Source organism: Centroberyx gerrardi, chromosome 18 (assembly GCF_048128805.1).
Source record: "Centroberyx gerrardi isolate f3 chromosome 18, fCenGer3.hap1.cur.20231027, whole genome shotgun sequence".
In the NCBI taxonomy this organism is placed as follows: domain Eukaryota; kingdom Metazoa; phylum Chordata; class Actinopteri; order Beryciformes; family Berycidae; genus Centroberyx; species Centroberyx gerrardi.
Window position 1 is genome coordinate 3,741,711 of NC_136014.1, and position 19,395 is coordinate 3,761,105.

Here is a 19,395-nt window from a genome sequence, read left to right on the forward strand (position 1 = left end):
AACAGCAGAGAAAGCACATTCGCCTTTTAGATGTAACCTAGTCCGTGGAATCATCAGACTCAGTAATTCAGAAATAAGATGTAATATGCTGTCATTTTTCACATTATCCTTCACATTGTCCTCATACTTTGACATTTCTCTCACTGTTATAAATTGCATTGTAACTTTCTATATTTTTATAATCCTTCACCTTCACATATTTCACTTTGCCTTTCTGTCTCAGTAAGTTACTATTGCTATTTTGTACATCCTGATGTATGCATGGAGGTGATTAGCTGTATATTAGCTGTTTATTTTATTAGCTTCACAAAACTAGCACTAATCAGAGGGGGATATATTGGCCAGCTACTGTTGCCGTAGTTACCCAATGCTCACCTCATTAACTTTTAATAGAGTGAAAGAATTTAGTGCCTGAACAAAGATACTTGGTTCACTAAAGGAAACGTCAACACAATTGCAGCCAAAATACAGTCTACTACTTGGATATAAGGCTGTCAGAATGAATTTCAAAATGTCTGAGCTACAAAACAATATTGAATTCAAGCCCTAACCTGCCAGTTGAATGGAAACAGCTTTTTTTTCCCCCTAATTTAATTTAAGAAGCAATGTTGCCAAGCTACTTGGATTCCCATCAGTAAAAGGCAAGGCTCCCCCAGTGATTGTCTCTTGCAAATTTAAAGCCAAACCCAAATTTTTCAAGGAACTGAACAGAAAAAACACATATTGTGAATCAATATCTGTTTGGAACATGTTTTCTGTTCATTGCTCTCTGCTTTCATGTGTTAGTAGTATGTACATTGTATTAATAATCCTCAAATTTCAATTTAATTTGACTCATTTCAATAAATTCATAGTCAAATTGAATTTTGGGGGGCAATGCCACAGCCACAATTCACACACAACTGAAAATTGATTGTGATTCAAACTGTGCAGTCCATAATTGTTTGAATCGAGGAATAAAGAACTAAACTTCCAACCTGTGGGAAACACTGGAATGAGGCAATGGTTTCTTTGGATCCACATTAGATGCTCGAGACACGTGACATTGGTGTGAAATCAGCTGTGTTGTGTAAGAGGCTCTTCATCCATGGGTGAGCCTCGGGGAGAGTTTGAATGACATGCTGGTTGTAACTCAAAGAACCAAGTTCTCTCTGTCATCTTCGCCTTTCAGACACTCATCTCGCTCATGAAACGGCGCGTCCGCCTCACTTTGTTGTATTGACGCTGGGGAAATGAGTGCAATATATGCTAATATGGAAATGGCTTAAGCTGAATACACAATTGGCCTGAACGCAGACAGCTTGGTTTGAAACCACAAAGTTGAACAGAACAGACCTTTTAGTTTGAAAGCCGTCTTGAACCTTCAACAATAGAGTAAGATCTCAGCTATAGACCTCTGCAGCGATTGACATTAACCAGCGACTCAGTGACATTTAGATCGAGGCATTTAATTTTGAACAGCAAATAAGCGAAGTCCAGAAGGTTTGATTTGAGAGCAGTAAGTGGTACAGTACCAAGTGGAACCAGCGCTGTAGCCGGTTGAGTTTGGATGGTCGGTCGGGTCCGCGCTCACTTCGCTGGGGGCCTTTGGGAGACGGATCAGGCTTTTTACGGTCTTTGGCCTTTGTGAACTACTTGAGTGAACATTTGACATTTTCCCTCAGATGAAAGCCTTCCAGTCTGGGGCTCAGGGTTCCTCTCCAACCGCACTGACGCTCCACTGGGACACTTGAATGGCACTTCGCTTTCTGTCTCTCCATCATACACTCATTCTCTCTCTCTCTCTCTTGCTTCTTCACCGTCTCATTTTCATTCCCTCTGTCTCTCTTCCGCTCTCTCCTTTTAGTGTGCTGCTTTGAGAAGTATTTTCTTCTGAAATATTCATCGTCGTTTGCACCAGTTCATTTACGGCGGGCTAAATTTGTCTCACCAGCCTGTCCGGCAAGCTAGAGTGTATTTTAGATCGCTGCGCTTTTAGAAAGGATGTGTCATTTTCAGCACACCTGGGAGTGAAGTGTGGATCAACACAATTTGTATCATTTCTCAGCACAACATATGTTAATAATGTGGCAATACAACTGGAATGTCACATGGTGTTGTGGCTCTGGAAGAGTTTTCCCATGTTAACCAACCATCCAACACAATTCTATTGGTGATAATTGCCAAACGGTTTCAAGCTGGTTAAGAGTCTTCTCCTGGGTAGGAAAACCTTTCATAATGTGCCTGTAATTTTCTTTTCATGAACGTGTCAACGTCCATTTTGTCACTGTCAACAACGTTTCCATGACAACTGCTGCAATACCCATAGGCCTAGCTAGCTCCCGACTGATCACACAATCAAGAGATGTGTGCTGTCCTAGTTTCTTACTTAAAGGATGATGAAAAGTGTTAGCTTAGAGGGAAATCATAAGAAATCTGGACATGTAGAGCAGTGGAGCGAGTCATGCTATAGAGGCAAGATGAGGAACAAACTAGCCAGTCTTGTCAGTTCAAACCAAAATAACTTAATAACGTAATGAAAATAACAACTTAATAACATAACAGTAATAACTTAATAACCTGCACCATTGTTGTCACTACCAAACACACTGTCTGTGGCTTTTTTCCAGCAGACAAGACTGCACTCTGGAACAAAATGATCGAACTGTTTGCTGTTACATCCACAATCTTGACTCTTTTACTTTTTTTTTTTTTTTTTCTTTTTTTAATATCAAAATGCATTACATTTAGTTTAGACATTTGTTCATCAGACATCAGTTTTCACCATTGCCAGCAATGTTAAGAAGGCAACTTTCTGTCGCCCATAACTGTGTGTCTGTGATCACTTATTTTGTGTTTCAACATAATGTATAACACAATACAGGTGTTGTCACTGACATATCTTTCTGTTTCTGTTGTCAGACAACTGAAACACTACAAAAAAAAGTGATTTGATCGAGGGTCACAAAATGCTAACAGTACAGAAATTAGTGTTAGCCTTGGTTAGCCAGTTAGCATGTTGTGACCCTCGATCACAGTTACTTGCGCAGTCGTCTGACAACAGAAACAGAAAGATATGTCAGTGACAACACCTGTATTGTGTTATACATTATGTTGAAACACAAAATAAGTGATCACAGACAGAGTTATGGGCGACAGAAAGTTGCCTTTTTAACATTGCTGCCAATGGTGAGAACCAAGCTATACCCTGCGGACGTACAGCAGCCATGTTTGTGAAAAGGGCCTATTGAATAAGTGGAACCGCATAGACAGCAGTTATTTTGAAAATGTCTACACTACATTATGTACCTGATTGGTTCTTTGCTTTGTCTATGTGTGGTTTCTTAAGTGTCTGCTGCTGTAACAATTTGAATTTCCCTTATCAATCTATCTATCTATCTATCTATCTATCTATCTATCTATCTATCTATCTACAAATGAATGGCCATAATACTTCGGAAACCTTGGTTGTTAGGATTACCATGTGACATTATAGCTCTATTGGAACGTGTTGTGATTAACAAGTGTTGCGTTGAAAAGTAATACAGCGTTCCCCAAAAGGATGTCATTTCCAACACATTTGTGCTTATTTCATTCAGGTGATTTTAATAGCTATGTCGATGTGTATGACACACCTTGTTGCAGAGCATTAAACTCAACTTCTCTATCCCGCTTGTTGCTCACCTTGCAGTTTTCATGCCCCCCTCCAACCCCCCCAACCCATCCAAACTCGCGCACCTCCCCTGTAACTTTCCTACCGAGGCGGCAATTTTCTATGTAAATTCCCTTTCCCTCCCGTCTTCTTCATTTCCATAGCAGCGCCGTCAAAAGAGCTGACTGTCAAATTTATGCTGAGTCAGCGCCGACCCTGCCACAGGAGAGGAGAGGAAATATTATCAGGAGTTGTTTTTTTTTTGGGGGGGGGGGGGGGGGTGCACGCGCTCGTTATGTGTGTGTTGGTGTGCGAACGCAAGAGCGAGGCAAGACTTGCTAATGTTGAGACGGAGGATAAGGCCGAGGCATTTTCCTTGTCTTAGAAAGCGTTTCGTCCTCCCTTGTCAAGTCGTCCTACAGATAAGTGTCTATCAAACACTAGAAAGGGTTTCCGGCAACGAACCCAAAGGAGACCGGAAAGTTCCGACATCCCCGTCACTGCTGTTTGATTGACGTTATCTTGGCGGCCCGAATTGCCTTTCCCTATGGGACGCTGTAGGGAGATTTGACATTTCAGAATCTAACTAAGACTGTTAATCATATTGATGCAGTTCCTGTATGTAATACTGCACTCTGTAATTACATCATGTCTAGGGATGGGATGATATATCGTAATTCAATATATCGCGATACAAAAATGTGACGATACGTATCCTGGGGCAGAAAAATGAATCGCAATATTAGCTCCATTTTATTCTGCTGTAGTAATCACAAATGAGACGCTTGACCATCACAATTTAACAAGCTCTCCATCCAAATGATATTATTTACACTTTGTAATGACATTTTTAAATTGTTGTTTACATTCTAGCAAGCCAGTGCCATCACTAGAAAGATTTGTGGCTCAGAAATAAACAGAATTCTGCACAGTCAGACTTTGTTGTCACTGAACTTTTATTTAGTACATCGTATCGTGGTTGCATCAAACATAACACAACCAAATACAACATTAGAATGTATTAAGTAGAGATATATGAAATGAAAATACATGAATTACATGGAAATGAATGGAAATTATGTGGTGTAGCTCAGACCTATTCGAATGGCCTGGGTGAAATGCTACACCCAAAACAAATGACGTGGCTGTCAAACAGTGCAACCTGAACCTCGTCATCAGTGGTGTTAATTTCTAAGATGCAGTCATACAGTCAAATGATAAGCAAATCTCCTATCTTGGATCAGATAAGTGAGAGCAAGAGGATGCCTGTTTTTCATATCATGGCATTGTCTCCATATTTTACCAGGATATACAAATCTTATAATCTTCTAATATAATACAGTACTGTGCAAAGGTCTTAGGCACCCTAGAAAGTATGACAGAATTACGTTTATTTCTGAGCCGCAAGTATTTCTAACAATAGCATTACCTTGCTAGAATGTAAACAGCAATTTAAAAATGTCATGTAAATAATCTAATTTGGATAAAGTCGTCTCATTTGTGATTACTACAGCAGAATGAAATGGAGCTAATATCGCGATTCATTTTTCTGCCCCACGATACGTATCATCACATTTTTGTATCGCAATATATTGAATTGTCGATATATCGTCCCATCCCTATTAGATGTGGAAAAAAAAAAGACCTCAGAATCATTGTCAGAATTGAGTGTTCAACAAAGCAGTGTAAAAATCCTGTTTGTTTTTGTTGGTGCATCAAATTATATTGAGAGGATTAAATATTATACCCCTTTCACACTGGACAAAAAACCCACTAACACCCACTAACATCTGGCTTTTGTCTTCAGTGTGAAAGGGTACAATCGGCATTCATTCCCGGGTCAAACGACTCTGCAGTAGTCACGGGTATTTATCGGCTCCAGCTCCGATCGGCAGTGATGGAAACATGACACCCGGGTGGACACGCTAATTTTCGCCCTTTTCCGGTGCGATGCTATGACGCGCGTTGAAGTTCCGGACATTGGCGCGTAAATAGCCAGGCAGGAACATTATTTATTAGGGGATTAAGCCTTCACTACCATCGTAATATCACTGCTGCATGGAACGCTGCATAATTCCAACCAGGAAAGAGGATTGTTAGAGTAAATATCCGACCGCGAGGTCTGACAGCCAGCTTCCTCCGTTGCACGTTGCAAGGTCCGATGACGTCATTCTGCATAATAATTAGCCATGTGCTTCTGTTTGTTTGAGAAACGAGGGGAGAAAAGAGGGCTTTCGGTCCAATGGGACATTTTTGGGAATCACTATTGGGGTTTCGGAATAATGGGCCGTCGGAACAATGGCATGGCACCGTTCAGTCGGCGTTGAGTTTGAAAGAGAGACTGAAGTAAAAGATATAAAAAAGTAACCACCGTAACATTGTCACTGCCTCCATGCTGCTTTCTACTGTTTGCTAACCGTGTTTTCCAGCGCGTTTGTGACGTCGAACGTGACACACCAGAAAAAAAACAGAAAGACAAACTCGTCTACTGGCAATGGGAAAGGAGTCAATCGCCTATTTTTAGCGGGTTTACCCGCGTTTAAAAAACCTGCATATACGCGCTAATTTTGGTGTAAAAAGGGTATTAGATTGAAAACAGATACTAGACAATAGTACATAATCATAACTATCTGTTATAATGTAAAACGGTTCCAAAATTGGAGTTGTAGAAATCATTCAAAAGCCAGCAGGGGCATATCAGACATAGTACTACAGAGAGAGAGAGATAGAGAGAGAGAGTGAGAGAGAGAGAGAAATGTATCTAGTCTGACTGTGTGGTCCCATTGTTAACTAGTGATGTCATTATGACAGTGCTTCTTATCCCCGTTCCTTTACATAGCAGCTCCACAGAGACAAAAGAAGAAGGGATTACGTTTTTTTTTTTTTTAGAAGGACATGTTCCCTATCACAGAATGAGAGAGAGAAGAGAGAGAGGAAAAAAGAGAGATAGCGCACATACACACACACGTACACACACACACACACACACACACACTATGGTTAGTAGCCAGACAGCCAGCCAACTCTTTCTCTCAACCTTCCTCTCAAGTTCTACACTAACAATAGACCTTAAATGAGGTGTGTGTGTGTGTGTGTGTGTGTGTCTGCTGTTGTGTTTTATCGCTGCTGACAGGTGGCCCCTGCCGAGACACCTAATTCACTCAGCAGTCGATCTCTTTCTCTCTCTCTCTCTCTCTCTCTCTCTCTCTCACTCTCTCTCCTCATTAACATTCACAGGGCCTTGCCAGCAGCACTCTCTGGTAGTTGGGGGGAGTTTCAGTTTCAGCCACATATTCAAGTATTGAAGTTGTAAAGTTATTTGTGCAGATCCAAGTACCACTCGAGTTACAGTCATTCATGCCATCTAGTATTGACCTATTTTAAAATAACTGACCACCGTACTCGCTCTCTGATCGCGAGCCAATCAAATCAAAGCAAAACAACGGCTCTGCGTCAAACAGGCTCCTTATTGGCTGCCTGTTACGCTGCTCGATGCAAAGTGGCAGCATCTAAACTTCTGCAGACTTTGACGTTTCCTATGAGGAAAGACCTATTTCTTTGAAGAATTTCTATTAGTTATTTTGGCTGATAAAAATTATTCATGGCAGATAAATGTTTTTTTTTTTTTACCAGCCCAGCTTTATGGCAAGTTCATTTCAGACACTGGCAAGATACTTAAAGGAGCATTCCAGCGTGATTGGAGTTTTTTGCTCATTTTTTACATTTTGTATTCCTTTCCTTTCCTTTCCTCTCCTCCTCTTCTTTCCTCTCCTCTCCTCTTCTTTTTTCCTCTCCTCTCCTTTCCTCGTCTCCATTCTTTTCCAATCTTCTCTTCTCCTCCTCTTCTTTTCTCTCCTTTCCTCTTCTTCTTTCCTCTCCTCTCCTTTCCTCGTCTCCATTCTTTTCCACTCCTCTCCTCTCCTTCTCTTCTTTCCTCTCCTCTCCTTGTTGTCTTTCCTCTCCTCTTCTTTCCTCCCCTCCTCTTCTTTCCTCTCCTCTCCTCTTCTTTCCTCTCCTCTCTTCCTTTTCTTTCCTCCTCTCCTCCTCTTCTTTCCTCTCCTCTCCTCCTCTTCTTTCCTCTCCTCTCCTCGTCTCCATTCTTTTCCTCTCTTCTCCTCCTCTTCTTTCCTCTCCTCTCCTTTCCTCGTCGCCTTTCTTTTCCACTCCTCTCCTCTCCCCCCATCGCTTTGCTGTAAGTTTTGTAATCGGTTTCCCCGAGCAGATTTGATTCGACTGTTGCTGTTTGACGCTTCTTTCCTCCTCTTCCTCCCTTCCTCCGATACTCCTGCTCTCCTCCGCTCTGTCACAGTTCACTTCAGTTCATTTCATTCGATGTGCTTTATTGGCGTGAATGTCAGATGCAGTGTTGCCAAAAGCAGCTAAATGCAATTGAATAGAAATAATAAAAAAGTATATAACAGTAAACATCTGTTCCACTTGTATGTGTGTGTGTGTGTGTGTGTGTGTGTGCATGCTCTACCTCCCTGAAGCAAGCTATTACAACCAGAGAGAGCGAGACTGAGCGAGAGACACTGACAGAGAGCGGAGAGGAGGACAAGGGCAACCATTCAAACAACAGCAGGCTCCTTAACCACTGAAAGCTGTCACCTCCTCAGAGCGGTGTGTGTGTGTGTGTGTGTGTGTGTGTGTGTGTGTTCTCTAAGCCTCTCCAATACAGCTGTCAGGGCAGCAGCCTCCAAGCTGGCCTCATTCAGCTGACACTGAGATAGTCTTACAACTGACTTGTTCTCTCCACATCCAGCCTGCGCTCATCGTTTAGTTTTGCCTGCATAGATACCATTAATTCACCAAGTTCAACTTTTTTTAATGCCAGTTAGAATGAAATGCAAGACCAATTTCGCAATTTAAAAAAAAACAAACATGGAAATGAAAACAGCTGTCGGAAAATAGCATTAGTTCAGCATGACCTGGCTTATTTCTCACCAGGAAAAACATTTTGTAGACACACTCTAGCCCCATGCGCTTTACAGCAATCCAGTTCAATGCAGTTCCACACACACACACACACACACACTCTGCGGTGTTTAGCTCGCCTCGCTCCAGATCGATGCAGAGAAAACACACTTGACCCCCTTCTCACCTGGCATTAGCGCGCTTCTCATATCGGGATTGCGTCTTATCTGATTTAGCTGGATTACATTCACATTAAATTCCATCTCCAGCACACACATGGAAATCAAATTCACTCTTTCTGTTGCCAGAACACACATTGCCATGCGTGTCACTGCCTCTTATCAGATTAACGTCCTTTAAAATGGACAGTAAACGCCTCGTCTCACTTGTTCCCCATCCACCAGTATGATGACAAATCATTTTGACAAGTATTTTGTTTAATTAACACTGTTGCAACTGGTCCACCAAGTTTGATTATGTTTTACAAATATTTGCTAATAATGCTTAGGTATTTAATAACATAATAACAAATGGCTAACAAATTGTTAACTAAGACAGTCAAAAATCATTGATTTAATTAATCATCAATTAGTTGTTACTTAATATTCAATAATACATAATTTTGAAATGAGTGATTAACCCTTTATTAATGATCTTCCTCAATTCAGTGTTAGATGAATAGTATTGCCTATGTGCATCTAAATACAATTGGATAAAAATTAACTTGTGCATAAATACCTTGTAAACAGCTTTTGAGCTTGTATGACTGTGTGTGTGTGTGTGTTAAGGATGCGGGCTGCTGTGTAATCACTCTCTCACAGAAGTAGCGGATAGACAAGAAAGAGAGGGAAGGAAAGAGAGGCGAGGAAAGAAGAGATGGATGGATGGAATGGAGCGCTGAGGAAGGAGGAGGTGATGAAAAGAATAAATCAAGTTTAAGGAGGATTTGAGGAGTGGCAGGGAAACGGGAAGAGAGCTGGACAGGGATGGATGGGTGAGGAGAAGGGGGTCGATTGAAGCCCAGAAGGGAGGAGTGAAGGGAGGAGAGGGGGAGTGTGTTGGGGGAACCAGGAGGAGGAGGAGGTGCTTCGCGTTGCTCGCTCCCTCCCCGCAGACGCTGCGCTAATTTGGGCCGTGTGTCCCGCGAGCCTCCCTGGTCGCCCCGCGGCCTGACTGGGCGATTCATCTTAGTTAGGGAGCTGTCCAGGCGTCTCTCCCTGGACTGCAAAACACACACACACACACACACACACACACTCTGCCGGTGTCTCTTGTTAGAGCACTAGAGCTGGAAACTTGACGGAGGGGCACACACACTCACGTTTGTATTACTATGCTTGTGAGGACTTTCCATTCATTTCGTAACCCCTAACTCTAACCCTAGTTTAAACCTAATCCTGACTCTAATAGTAACCCGAAACCCAAGTCCTAACCTTAAACTAACCTTAAATTTAACTCTAACCCTATTTTAAACCTAATCTTAATTCTAATATTAACCCAAAACCCAAGTTCTAACCTTAAACTAACCTTAAATTTAACTCTAACCCTATTTTAAACCTAATCCTAATTCTAATATTAACCCAAAACCCAAGTTCTAACCTTAAACTAACCTTAAATTTAACTCTAACCCTATTTTAAACCTAATCCTAATTCTAATATTAACCCAAAACCCAAGTTCTAACCTTAAACTAACCTTAAATTTAACTCTAACCCTATTTTAAACCTAATCCTATTTCTAATATTAACCCAAAACCCAAACAAAGTCCTAATCCTAAACTAACTCGTTAAAGAAGTGAGGACCGGCACAATGTCCTCACTTTGCAGAAATGTCCTCGTTCTGAAAATCTAAAACTCAAACTGATTTTCACAAGGACTACAAGAAGTACAAGAACACACACACACACACACACACACACAGACAAGCAACCAGGCTTTTACAAGCCAAACTCCCTGCTATAAGTTGCACATATGCCCCTGGATCTTAAATGCACTCATTCTGTTCTCCCCCCCCCCCCCCCCCCCCACACACACACACACACACACTCAGTGGACTTTTGTTCTTATTCTGTGGATTAAATGACTTTGTGGAGGGCAAACATAATGGCCTCGGCTCCGCAGATAGGAAAATAGAGCAACGTTTCTTCCCCCTCTTTCTCTTTCTCCGTCCTTATTTCTCTTTTCATTCCTCATCTCGGGAACTGGGTCCGGTCCTGTCATCTGTCTTTGTCTGCATCCTCTGACCTGAATCGTCATCATTAGTTTGGCTTTTTGGAGGCATTTTTCGGGCGGTGAACTAGACCTTGACTCTATCTGTTCTCTGTCACACACCTATGCGGTATACAGGTGTGCGACAAGCTTGTGGCGGTACAGCAAGAGTTTGTCTGATAGGGGTTTTTGAAGGCCACTATTGATATTTCATGCCAGAAACTTCCAAGTATTCAGTTTTTCCCTCAGAATTTTATTCTTGTCAGGTTGGAAACGGCATTTAGATCATTGTGGGACACTAAAACTCTCCATTGAAACCCTATTTTACCTCTAATAAGGATAAAACATATCCATGCATGCCTGTATGGAATGTGATCAAAATCGATGAAATATCACAACCGATAGCACAACATATGACAGACATTTTAATTGGTACTGGGTAAATAAAGTGCGTTTTTTCAATAGAAAGTCAATGGTAGGCACATTCTTTCACTAACTGTCAAACTGGGAGTCAATAGGTGGCGTCAACAGAACTGTGACTTCAGTGCAAGTCATAGATAGGTCCGATACTAGTAACTGATTTATACTGTTATTGCACATGCACACACACTCATACAAACACACCAATCAAGCAGTTCATTCTCCCGATAGATATTTTGTCAGGAGCAGCCAGGTGCAAAATGTGATTATCACTATCAGTTTTTTACTAATTGCATCAGCCACAAGCTTTCTGTTTGTGCGTGTGCGTGCGCGCGGTACATTCCTTCCTCTGGTTCTGTATAATTCAATTGCTTATTAAAGCTCGTTGGCAGTTTGCTTGATGGCCATGGAAACGGGGTGAGTTTAATTTATCCCTCTGTGTGTCCCTGGGAGTGTTTTTATTCTTCCCCCCCAAGTGTGCTCCTGGCATTATTAAAGGCATTAATCACTGGGATCCGACGCCTTGTTACGACATGGCCCTGCTCCCACAGTACAACCCAACACACACACACATACTGTGGTGTCATTTTGATGCCGGCAGTGCCACCAAGTATTTTGGCTCGACCAGACCTTATAAGTCCCTCTGAAACACAACATAAAACTCCAGTCTTGGAAGATGAAGGTGTTGGAGACAGATAGAGAGACAAAACTCTAAGTGTGTGTCTGCTAGAAACCGAAGGAGTAAATCAGTTCAACGACATTATTTTCTCGAGATCATTTCATGAGATGATGTCAAACAACCTGCAAGGAGATGTTTCGCCAAATGAGCCGTTAACTCTGCAAGTTGGGTTTCCATCCAGTCATTTTCATGGGAATTATGCTGCCGCCAATTAGAAAAGCTGAATGGAAACAGCAAATTTCAGTTTTCAAGATTCTACGCTCGCTTGAGGCCTGAAGTGTTTTTTGTCGATAAAGAGGTTCAGCGATAAATATTTGTTGAATAAATAATGACTTAGCGACGTTTGTAGCCAAAGACTGTAAAATATGTCCACCACAACCTTCCAGAGAAGGTTAGTAGAATTCATAGGAGGATATAAGTTAAGGCAGTCTTGATAACTAACCATAGTGCACGAATTGATGTCCACCGTTAGCATTCTCGTTAGCATTCCCGTTAGCATTACTTCCCATCTCTTCGGTTTAGACCATCGGGCAGCTTGATGGAAACCAAAGATCCAAATGGATGACATGCTTAAAGGAACACAATGTAGCAAATCCTGACATGGGGCTTTCTGTGTAAAACTGTTGGGTTTATATCATAACTCACATGAAGTGCATTGTGAAGCGTCTTAAGTTGGTAACTTTCCTAGTGAGTTTCTCTTGCTGAATATCCCTAAACCATTTATTTGGAGGAAAGGCAAAGAAGAAGTACAGCGCAGTATAGTTGTACTCTAATCATCTCATGATTATAATGCACCTACACTACAATGGGCTAATTACTGCTGTCGTCCCAATGTCTCAATTCTGCGAGAAATCAACTTTAATTAGTCCAAATAATTTGACACCCTTGTATTTTTATTCCACATCAGCTGATAGGCCTGTTAGCCTTATGCTGCATTCACATCGTATGGGAAAGCTTGTAGATACGGCTTTCCTGTTTGAAAACACAATTCACCTCCAGCTTTCAAGTGGTAAATACTACTACAAAATCATCATTCACCTTAGTTTTTAGCTGTTAAATACTACTTGGGTACTTCTACGACTTCCCGAATTCTGATGTCACCAACAGGGAAATACCTGTAGTCAAGTGTAGGGAATGATAGAGTGATTTCAAGTAAAAGCAACAAAATGAAGTCATTTTGTCAACATAACTTAAAATGCCTTGGCAGGATACAACTACTCGCTGGATTTTTGGTTTGTGGTTAACATTGTAATACAACCAAAGTCTATAGAAAAAACGTCAGTCTCTTCAGTATCTTGACAGCTTCAAAGGAGTTTGAATGTGTGAACACTTCCAAGTTGTTGCCTATAACCGGCGACGTTCTTGGCGGTTATTGCCACAATGTCGTACTGACAGTTATTCCCATACCATGCCAATGCAACATTTCTGTTACCTCTCTTCCAAATAGTCACAGTAACCGCCTCTCTTTTCTACCTCTCAGTGTTCAGAGAAAGGCTGTAGAGCTGCCATATTGTTTTGACAAGTAGCCTCTTGAGCTTTCCGTCTACACTAGCCCACCCACCCGCACACACCCCAGCCTCTCACACACACACACACACACTCCATCTCTTTCACTTTCTTTCTCTGTTGAGTGGTAGCACCCTAGGGGACAGAGCTGCTAGCCTGCTGACATATGCTATTGTACCACCTGTGTGTGTGGTGTGTGTGTGTGTGTGTGTGTGTGTGAGAGAGAGAGAGAGAGAGAGAAAAGTGAAAGAGAAGAGTTGATGGAAGAAGAGAATGAAGGATGGATGACAGAAGAGAGGAATGCGCACATACTGGTTGTTGGTGGTTGTTGGTGGTTGTTGTGTTGTGGAATTCAGTACTGAGTTTTAAAAACATTCAATACTATCACCGAGAGTGTTCTGCAAGCTGAAGTTCCATCTCAAAGTCACCACCCGAGAGCGTTTATGTATATTACGTAGGTATATATGTAATACAATAGTATTATAACAAGTACCCACTTCGCACTTTGGCTCCCCCAAATGGCAGCGAGAGGTAACTGTAAAAACTGAAAAATATGAACGTCAATACCCAGAAATCCTGTAAATCCTGTAGGTATTAAACTTAATGTTGGTATGGAAGTCGATATTCTGTTATTGTAACAACACTACAGGTGGAGAGAGATAGAGAGACAGAAAGAAGACAGGAAGAGAGAGGGAGAGATTTAGGAGAAGTGTGGAGAGAGAGAGATTGATGGAGGGATTGTGAGATAGGTTTGGCGTGACGGAGGGCTGAGAATGGACTGACAGCTAACCCTGCAAACTGCCGCTGTCCTTATCTGATTGGCTGCTTATCAGCCGGGCCGCAGAATGTGGCTCTAAATAGGCTATAAGACACAAACACACACACATGTGCGCACCCACACATGCACATACACACACACACACACACACACAAACACACACACAAACACATTAGTTTGTTGGTACATAGTACCCAAACTCTAAAAACGAATTGGCATGCATTTACATGTATTGGAAATGTGTCTGACCCAACAACGAGAAATCAGAAGGAAGGAGGGAAGGAAAGAAGGAATGAAGGAAGGAACCACTGTCTGACTGACTGAATGAATGAATGAATGAATGAATGAATCAATAAATGATTAACTGAATGAGGGAAGGAAAGAAGGAAGGGAGGAACTAATGATTGGCCGACAAAAGGAAGGAAGGAAGAATGGGATGAAGGGACCAGTGATTGACTGAAGGAAGGATAGAAGGCAATATATTTCCATATATTTCTTTAATTAATTTCATAATGATACAGGTCTGGAATAGTGGTAAACAGTATCAAATTGATCGAAGTTTTATGAGGTCTTTAAAGGGAAAAAAAAGCATAAATTAATGCTTTTCTGAAAGTGTAATTGATTCCTCCCTATACTGGTGGTTGTTTCCATATGAGTCATAACCCTCCTTTTTATTTACCACTACATTACTGGTTATGACAGTATGCCAGTTATGATAGTATGCCAGCCGCCAAAACATAACATATTTTAACATTACGTAGATGTCAACTGCAAGTGGATTGCTACTGCCAGATGACCTGAGTTTGCTGAAAAACAGTAGGCAATTTCCTCAGGATTTGTTACATTATGGACATGGTAAATTTAAACAGGATTAAAAATAGATGCTCTTGGTCATAATTACAATTCCCCCAGTAATACTGACCCAGTTCAAATGGGGTTACAGTTGTTTGGTTTCTCGCTCGGGGAGAGAGTTGTTCACATGGACAAACAGCAATCGGCCTATCCTTGAGTTCTTACATTGAATCGTACTGCCGTCTAATAACACCCATTGTGCACTACAGACGGACTGGTGGGTTTTTTGCCTCTTTGTGGTGTGCAGCGATAACTATATCTCCCCAAGGTCGGTCAATAAAATAGAAAAATCCTCTTGCAACGCGGAGAAAAGTCTTCTAATGATCTGCTTCTCCCTCTCTCTCTCCCTCTCACTCTCTTTCTCAGGTGTTTCGTAGAAAGGCAGTGGAGCTGGGAGAAAAGCTGCTGCCGGCCTTCAAAACGCCCACCGGCATCCCCTGGGCTCTGCTTAACCTCAAGAGGTAGGACACGCTCATTCGCCGCTCTGCTGCTATTTGAGGCGGCGGGTCCACTGTGCCAGTTTGATACTTTAAAGTAGCTGTCTGGTCCGAGACGTGATGAGAGCTGGGAGAACACCAAATCTCTCTCCATTTCTCTCTCTCACACACACACACACACAGAGAGAGAGAGAGAGCTGAGATGTTGGTGAGTTTTGCATGACAGAGCTGAGTTGTCAGACAGAAGTTATTTGGTATTTCATCAAACCCGGCGCAGGACCGCACGCCGGCGGGCGGCTCCGAAACGAAAAACCAGACTCAGAAGTCGAACTAAAAAGTTTCTGAGCTTCTGAGCAATGTTATAGGCCACAGTCGGCTCCAGCTAATGCATAGTGACACATTGTCATCGGCTGCCGCTGGGTTTGACTGCCTTACACACACGCGCGCACACACACACACACACACACACACACAGGGTTAGACCAAAACATGGGGCTGATATTGTCCTTTTGTTAAAAACTGTCCTGTCAGTGTTATCCACTTCCGATGTGATGGATATGATGAAGGCTCATTGATTAAAAATGTATTGTGTAATTGATCAATACTACACTGGTTGTCTATGGGAACCTGAATTGATTATAATGCAAAATTTGTATGTATACATCAATATGTGTATGTATTATCCTGGGTTTTAACACTAGAAAGACCCGGTTTTTGAGTTCAGAGGTGTCAGCCATTAGACTCTTAGACTCAAAACTTAAAAATATTCAATATCTGCCCAAATTCCAAAAATATCAGTATCGGCCTTCAAAAGCCTATATCGGTCGAACCTTAGGGAACGGTTGGGGGTCTGCCACCCTGTTGCAGTCAAATTCTTCTGTCAATCACACATGATGAAGGGAGTGCTTTTCTTTTCCCTCCATTTTCCCCTCTATCTCTCTTTCCCCAGAGAGAGAGAGAGACATGACGCTCCGCTGTTTGTCAGCGGGTAATTAAAAGGCAGGTTGTCAGGACGATAAACGCGCTGTAACAAATTAATTTTCTTTCTGTCTGTATGGGTGAATGGACTTTGTCTGCCTCGCCGCCCCCTCTTCCTTCCTCTCTTGAGAGAGGAACACCCTAGGGAAGTGTGTGTGTGTGTGTGTGTGTGTGTGTGTGTGTGTGTGTGTGTGTGTGTGTGTGTGTGTATGTGTATATGTGTGTGTGGGAGATCCCCTAGAGGCCTGAACAGATTGCTGGTGATGATGACTTTACCTGCATGAATGAGCTGTGATAGCTTGGTTTGCACACACACTCTCCCTACATACCCCCCCACCCACACACTCTCTCATGCAACCACAAACACACACACACACACACACACACACACACACTCCCGGTACCATAGACTGGCTAATGCGCCACTGAGCAGGGCACTTTTACGCTTTCTTATAATTGATCTAGTTGATCATAGCATCAGAGCTACTTCACATGGTATGCCACAGACAAACTGCCCATTCACATCTATTAAACAAGAGTTATAAATCTAACCATCATTCTGTGAAGACCTCCAGAGGCAGTCCTAAACCCCAAACCCAATCTGTGGTGAAGCCCAACATCTAATGGTGAAAAGTAGGGTACTGAACGGGCCATCTGCTATTGGCTGATCTTATAGAAGGTCACATCACCTGGCACCAAAGACCAGCCAATAGCAGATGGCCCGTTCGGTACCCTACTTTTCACCATTAGATGTCAGGCTTCACCACAGATTTGGGTTTGGGGTTCAGTTACTCTTTAAACTGGATATTACTCATCTTAAGTACTAGCGTTGTCACAACAACCAAACTTTTTTGATACTATTTTGATATTATCATTGCAAAAGATCAAATTCAATATTGAAATTTATAAACATTTGATACTTTCACCATTTCAATGCCATATCAAACATGACAACAGCATCAAACAGTCCACGACATCTTGAACTGGATCCCAGTCCACCTAAACTTGTTGACTAAACTCATGCCAGGAGCCAAATATGGTACTATTTGGCTTACAGAGCTAAAATGGACACCCAATTTAAATCAAAACCCCAGAGCAAAAGTTGCTACAAAGCTGTCAAAGTCAGTGTGTTAACACAATTATTGATGTTGATGTTGGATATGATGCCGCTTTCCATGGTGCTTTTGATTAAAATAAAGCACAGTGGTATCAGATTTTTAGATATTAAGCTTTGTGTTGTTATTGGAAGTCAAATTTCTGTTATCGTGACAACACTCTTGCGCACATGCAGGTCGAGCATTTATACTAACAAAGCCATGTGTGACCTAGGACGAGTTAAGACAATAATGTACCCCATTTGGAAAACCTTTGTTTGAAGAAGGCACACCCTTTCCTATTCCCTCCGTAACTAACAAAAAACCCATCAGACTGGCAAACCAACTGACTGGAGGGCGGAAAGAAGAAAGAAATGGAGTTAGGGAGGGCGTAAAAGATGGAGGTCATGGATGGAGAGACGAAAGAAAGAACATTGTTGAGTGAGAAACCAAGATGAATGTTTGAATGGATTGAATGGTTAGAGGGAGAAAATTAAAGAAGTTAGGAAGGAGCGAACAAAGAAAGAGAGGAAGAAAGTTGGGGAGTGAGACAGACATTGGCCTCAATTAGTTTCAGGGGTAATAGTTCCGCTGGTTACTCTGACCTATCCAAGTCTGCCATTCAGTGGCAATTCAACAGTCAATTCAGCTCTATAAAGACAGATGGAGGTAGATGGATTAGAAAGAGAGCTCATCTACTCAAAGACCTCATTCCTACCTACCGTAATATGTGTCATGGGTAATCGGATTCTAATTGGATCGAGCAAAAATGAATAAAATCCAGGTGTAAATGTGCCCAAGACGTATTGAAGATCCGATCACCCAAACCACCTCTGGACGTTGGCCACATTAACAACAAAGTGGAAATTCAGTGTGTCTCCAATCCATGTAACTATGTAAATGAAAATAAATTCTAGCCTCTGGATCCGACCTGGAACCACGCAAATCTAACGGGTTGCAAGCAGCTCAGATAGAACATACTTGTCAAGATGGAACAGCAGTCAGTTTTTAAAGGACATGAGGAAGTGACGTACGCTGCAATCTGTGTTTTGGCAAGGGAAAGAGAAATCCGATTACAATGTGTATACCTTAGATGCATTTTAAAGCTATAATATGCAACTATTTGGCTTGAGGCAGGCATACGTGAAGCCTCCACAGGCGTTGAAGAAGCAGATGGCGAACGCAGCCAGTCTGCAATATAAAAATCAATGCTGATGCTCATTGTTTTTGAACATTTAGCTTCGCTGTTCTTTCTTTTCTTACTGCTTCTTCCACTGTTGTTGTTGCTATGACTTCCCTGCTCTGTGGCTGCTAGCCTCACCTTGATAGCCACAACCAGTTCACCGCTGGCTGTTCGACACAGCGTGGCACAGACCCACCGCAAATGGTATACGCCCATAATGTCCCAACATCACTGAAAAAACAATTTCTGGCAAACAGGGGGATTTAGGTGATGATGTAGAATATATCCTATTTATCTTGAAAAAAGTTGCATATTGTAGCACTAACGTCAGGTGTAAATGTATTCCAGCTAAATCATATCAACAGTCTAGATATGAGGCACATGTTAAAGGATAAATTTGACGATTTTGGACCTATATATAATTTGTCTTTTACATACCTGTAGTATTTGGACCCACAGAGAATATTGGCTCCAGAGTCAGCTGTCGGTTGAAATGGAGAGCTCCGTTGCTCAGTGGATAGTCTTCTACCAAACTGTACCCGGCTCCATGTGCAATTATTTACAATCTGAACTGACCTTCTGCAAAACTAGATCACTCCGCCAGTAACGCACTTTCACCCCACAGCAGTCTGTGCTGCGGCAGAGAAAAATAGTTCTGTGATTTCCTGATTAGTGTAAGTGTGCGTAATAGTGGAATTGTGTCATGTTTACTTTCAAC

At 41.9% G+C, this 19,395-nt stretch overlaps 1 protein-coding gene across 1 annotated transcript in view; it reads left to right on the top strand.

The window, feature by feature from the left end:
- Positions 1-19,395, top strand: part of man1a1 (mannosidase, alpha, class 1A, member 1) — a 153,256-nt gene that overhangs the window by 106,018 nt on the left and 27,843 nt on the right. The window contains exon 5 of the mRNA XM_071898866.2: positions 15,352-15,446. Within this exon, the coding sequence (XP_071754967.1) occupies positions 15,352-15,446 (95 nt within the window). The remainder of the gene's footprint in view (positions 1-15,351; positions 15,447-19,395) is intronic.